The sequence below is a fragment of the Rattus norvegicus genome, chromosome 1 (genome assembly GCF_021556685.1).
Source record: "Rattus norvegicus strain SHRSP/BbbUtx chromosome 1, alternate assembly SHRSP_T2T, whole genome shotgun sequence".
Taxonomy (NCBI): Eukaryota; Metazoa; Chordata; class Mammalia; order Rodentia; family Muridae; genus Rattus; species Rattus norvegicus.
In genome coordinates, this window is record NC_141534.1 from 170,594,572 (window position 1) to 170,600,097 (window position 5,526).

The 5,526-nt window shown below is 45.2% G+C and overlaps 1 protein-coding gene and 1 pseudogene across 1 annotated transcript; one reads left to right on the plus strand and one right to left on the minus strand.

The window, feature by feature from the left end:
* Positions 594-1,627, minus strand: Or51v17-ps1 (olfactory receptor family 51 subfamily V member 17, pseudogene 1; annotated as a pseudogene).
* Positions 3,192-5,027, plus strand: LOC148007772 (igE-binding protein-like). The gene is made up of 2 exons (XM_087603813.1): positions 3,192-3,470; positions 3,666-5,027. Exons 1-2 carry the CDS (start codon positions 3,192-3,194, stop codon positions 5,025-5,027), a joined length of 1,641 nt encoding a protein of 546 aa, XP_087459939.1.
* The last annotated feature ends 499 nt before the right edge of the window (positions 5,028-5,526 follow it).

The following is a 5,526-nucleotide window of genomic DNA, read 5'->3' on the forward strand; positions in this document are numbered from 1 at the left end:
AACTCCAGATTCAGGGTGTGCTAAAGATTCGGTCATCAGGAGGCACCTGTATTTATATGAGCCTATCCTACCATACACATATATAAAATTAGAAAATAAAATAAATATTTTTAAAAACCCCAAATTCTTCACCATACTCATGCATTATATTGCCACATGGATAAGCTGCAAATTAGAGATCATGTATGCGACCTTAATATATTGACTGAAGTAAGAAGAGTTGAAAATATAATGTAGTAATTTCATGAAGGGATATATTCATAAAAAGCTACTTTTCTCCTAATAGGAAGAAATAAATGTACCCTAAATCCACTGGTATGATGTCATAATGTGGGAAATATTTCAGAGTAAATTAAACTCATACACCCATGTTTGTCAGCACATTACAAGCTAATATTCTGATATATATATGTATATATCAGAATATTATGTGAGTCAATGTCAATTCATGATAGCTGCAGTAAAAAGTATAAGTATTTTTAAAATGTAAACTGTCAACAAAAGCTGAGCTAATTAGTTAAGCTTCAGTTCCTCACAGTCTTCTGAGATTGCACTTCTTTACTGCTAAGAACAATCACTGTGGACCTGAGGACTTAGGTTCCATTCAAGGAAAACAGTCTCTGGACACTCACTGGTATCTGTTGAGTCTGACACTATATATAATGAGGTTCATCAAGGGTGGGAAAAGGATGTAAATGTTGCCCATGAGGACCTGAACCAGTGGAGAGAGATGCTTCCCAAAACGGTGAACCATGGTCAGACCAATGATGGGGATGTAGAAAACCAAAACGGCAGAAATGTGAGATACACACATTTGCAAAGACTTGATTCTCTCCTCCCGGGATGCAATGGACAGAACTGTGTGTAGGATCATCACACAGGAGGCAAGAATGAGCACTGCATCCAGCAACAGGGTGCAAATCACCAGAGACAGAGCATAGAAACTGTTAAAGCGGATATCTGAACATGACAGTCGAATCAAGTCTTGGTGCAAGCGGGAAGGAGAGGAGTAGGTGGGGAGGGGAATACCCTTATAGAAAAAGGGGAGGGGGATGGGATAGACAGCTAATACCCAGGAAAACGGGAAAGGAAATAACATTTGAAATGTAAATAAAAAGATATCCAATTTAAAAAAGTTTGGGAGAGGAAATGACTCCTGCAGTAATTTAAGAACTTCAGGCAGATAATAACTAGAGGAATACTCATAGGACTCCCACATAAGATGGCCACTCCAATTTTTATGTTTTGGTTCTTGGTTGGGATGGAGGAATAGCATAGAGGGTTGCAAATGGCCTTGTACTGGTCAAAGAACATGAGAAATAGAACAGAGGACTCCATGCAGGACAAACTGTGAATGAAATAAGACTGTGCAACGCAGGCATCTTATTTCTTGAAGGAAGCCCCAAAGGATGCTTCCGTGTGCACAGTGGATAGCCCCATGCAAAGGTCTGTAAGTGTTACATGGCCAGGAAATAGAACCTGGGCTGGTGCAGGCTTGGCTCTGTTCATATCACATGAAGTATGCAGTTTCCCAGGACACCATTGCATAAATGGATGAGAAAGGAATGGCAAACAAGATGAAGTAGACTTCCAGGCCAGGAAATCCAGTGAGAACAAATCTAGAGATACTCTTGCTTTTCAGGTGTGATGTGGTATCCAGGACTTTCTGTAATGGCAGAACTGGGTTCTGTTGATGCCAAGTAGGCTTGATTTCTGCTGCTTATGTTCTTTCACTTGCCTCTCACCATTTCATTATGTCTAATGCCTGCCCTAGCTGTCTCTGACTGGAGCCTGTCCTTCTTGTGATCCTGGTCATGTCAGAATTCCTCAGAGTCCAGATTTCTTTGTGATCCTAGGATCCCGGGATCCTGGGATCCTGGGATCCTGAGTGTTTCAGATCTCCTTGGGGCCAAGCTTCCTCTGAGATATGGAATTCCTGGTGTGACCAAGCTCCTGAGGTCCTATTGTGTCAGAGCTCTTGGTAGTCAAGCTTTCTTTGGGTTTTGCAGGAGTGGGCGAGAGTAGAAGCCAGAGCCCTGAGTTTGTTTCTGGCACAGATACAAGCTGGAAGGAACCTGTTCCTCTGGGTGGGTTGGGGTTTGTGTCTCCATGGTTCCTATGTGGGTCCCAGTAATGCTGGGTATTGGAGAAGATGTTATGGCCTCAGCCGTGACCTTGAGCCTGTCAGATCTCCAGTGCTCCTGTGTGTCCCATCTTCTGGGAGTCAAGCTTCCTCTGGGATCCTGTGCCTGTTGGTGCACCTGTGATCCTGTGATCCTGTGATCCTATGTTCCTGGGAGTATTAGAACACCTGGGTGATAGGCTTCCTCTGGGTGTTGTGGAATGGTTGCAGAACCAGCGCCTAAGGTCTGCTGTTGGGAGCAATTATTTATAGCACTGACATCTAGTGGTCGCTTGTATTATTACCACCTTTAGCTTTCTTCCGACATCTTTACTAGGTCTTAGTTGATAAGCATGTTAATAAGATGTCTTTACTCCACCAATCCCCAGAGGACAAGTTCTTAGCCGTGCTGTCTGTTTTGTACTTAAGGCAAGTGCCTTTGTTCCCCGGGGTCCCGTATCATCAATAAGGTGTTCCTGCAATAAAGGCTGATTGAGAAGGATTCAACGGTGTTGGGTCTTCCTTGCTGGTCGAGGTGGGCGCGACAACTGGTGGCCCATACGGGGACCCGAGAAAATCTTTTCTCGTCTGGATCCAGAACTTTTTCAGCCTCAGGACGGTCGGCGTCTGGTAAGTTCCCGGGAGGTGGGGGGGGGGCAGTTAGTTGCCGGAATTGGGACAATAGAGTTCCTAGAAGTGGAACAGTAAAGTTCCTGAAATTGGGACGATAAAGCTCCGGGATAAGGGATTGTAAAACTTCCCTGGTAGGACAATAAAGTTCTCTGGAAAAGCAGAGGCAATGATAGCCTTGGTTTAGAGGCAAAAAGGGGTTTGTGGAGCACGGTAATGTTGTCTTTTCCATTTGATCCTTTGTGGGTTGGACTAGCACTTTTGCCTTATACTCTTTTTGTGTTGTGGTGTTGCTTCTGTCTGAATTTCCACCGTCCAGGGCACGAATGCATTTTTTGGGAAGAGTCCACTGATGAGCCACAAGATCGTGTGTAAATAAACACGCCAGCTCGCCAGCTCGCCTTGCTCGTAAATCGATCGTAAATAAGGTCGTAAAAGCATGGGAAGCTCACACTCCACCCCGCTCCTGTCAGCTCTTCAGGAGCTTCTTGGTCAGCGTAAGCTTAAAATTGAAAAGAAAATCCTGCTGAGTTTTCTTTATGAGTGTAACCGTTGTGCCCCGTGGTTTATAGTGTCAGGGTCGCTCACTTTGAGAGCATGGGAGAAGCTGGGAAAAGATCTGGATAAGGAGACTACAGTGGGCAAGCTTAAACCAGGGACAAGGCCGCTTTGGCGTATGATCCGTGCCTGCTTGGAAGATAAACGATGTGAAGAAGCTGTTAGGACAGGTCAGAGAATCCTTACAGAACAACAGGAGAGTATGTCAGAAGGAGAGAAAGTTTTGAAGGAAGGAAAGAAAGGAAAAGGAGGAAAAGAAGTAAAAGAAAAGGCAGAAAAGATCAAGGAGAGGACAGACAAAGGCGGGAATAGTAATCAGAATCAAGGAACAAAGAGAATTTACCCCTCATTAAAGGCATTGACCTTGGAGATGTCTAGTGATTCAGAGTTTAGTGATAGTGACTTAGCTGACCTTGAGGAGGAGGTAGCTCATTATGAGAAAGAGATTTATCATTCTGACTGGCCAAACACTTATGCTGTGCAGAAACAAGCCAAGGACTTAAATAAGAAGGCAATTATGCCAACAGCACCTCCTGCACCACCGTATAACTTTCAAAGGAAAACAGTGGTGAAGTCTGCAGGAGGTACTTCTTTTTGCCCAGAAGTGTGGAAAGAGTTAGGACTGAGTTTTCCAGTTTTTCTGGATGCAAACGGGCAGCGACATCATGAACCTGTTGACTTTAAGACAATAAAACAATTAGCAGAGTCAGTCAAAACCTATGGAGTCAGCGCAGCCTTTGTTACGGCTCAAATTGAGGCTCTTGGCAGATACTGTCTCACCCCTGGAGACTGGGGGACTTTAGCCAGAGCTTGTCTCTCTCCGGGTCAATATTTGGACTGGAAATCTTTTCTTTATGAAAATGCTAACGCTCAGGCTGCAATCAACTTGGCTTCAGGAGCCGACCCTCAGAGACATTGGGACGCTGACATGCTATTGGGAATAGGCAGATTTGCTTTGAACCAGACCGGTTATCCAGATCAGGTCTATTCTCAAATTAATGATATAGCAATTAAAGCCTGGAAAGCATTGCCTAATAGAGGCGCAGTCTCTGGGAACCTTACCAAGGTTCTGCAAGGACCCACTGAGCCATTTTCAGACTTTGTAGCCCGCATGGTGGAGTCCGCTACTAAGATCTTCGGAGACCCTGATACAGCTATGCCTCTTATTAAACAACTAGTGTATGAACAGTGTACTAAAGAGTGTAAGTCTGCTATAACGCCATACAAACATAAAGGTTTGGAAGTTTGGATGAAGGTCTACAGGGAGATAGGCGGACCATTAACTAATGTTGGTCTAGCTGCGGCAATGATGCAATTAAAAGGGAAGGGTTCTACAGATACCTGCTACAAATGTGGCTACAAAGGGCATTACAGAAGGCAATGCCCTGAAAATAATAAGGAACAGAGTATTAAAAAACCTCTAAGACCTAACTTGTGCCCTCGCTGTAGAAAAGGGAACCATTGGGCAAGTGAATGTCGATCTGTAAAGGACTTGGATGGCCGACCTCTGGTGGCAGGAGATGGTGGTGCATGGCCAAAAAACGGACGATGGGGCCCATGTCCCCAGGGCCCTCAAATATATGGGGCTCTACAGAAGGACAGGCAGGGACAGAACAGACGGAGGTCTTGGCCTTCTCTTCACCACCCGAAGGACCGAGGAGAGCCACTAAGGGCTCCGCAGGACTGGACCTCCACTCCACCACCAGACTCGTATTGACCCCCCAAATGGGAGTACAGCCTATAGACACAGATTTTAAGGGACCTCTCCCTAAAGATACAGTTGGGCTGTTGTTGGGGCGCTCCTCTTCTGCCCTGAAAGGTTTACACATTGTACCTGGAATAATTGACCCTGATTATTTAGGCACAGTAAAAGTCCTGGTAGCCTCTCCCCAGGGAATTTCTGTTATTTCCCCTGGAGACAGAATTGCCCAGCTGCTGCTTCTGCCCAGCCTGCATAAACATTTTCCTGCTGATAATAGAATTAGAGGAGATAGGGGCTTGGGATCTACAGGCTCCCGATTTGCTTTCATCTCATTAGAGCTTGGCAATCGTCCAATGTTAACCTTGACTGTGGAAGGACGCTCTTTTCTTGGCTTATTAGACACTGGAGCAGATCGAAGCATTATCTCTGTGCATGACTGGCCATCCAGGTGGCCTGCACAAAAATCTTCTCAGGCCCTACGCAGCCTTGGGTACGAAATGGCTCCTCTAATTAG

What these genes read in the sequence shown, in the direction of transcription:
- LOC148007772 (XM_087603813.1), top strand. Translation starts at nt 3,192, where the DNA reads ATGGGAAGCTCACACTCCACCCCGCTCCTGTCAGCTCTTCAGGAGCTT. An exon ending in ATAAACGATGTGAAGAAGCT is followed by an intron (nt 3,471 to 3,665) that starts GTTAGGACAGGT and finishes CCCTCATTAAAG; the next exon opens with GCATTGACCTTGGAGATGTC.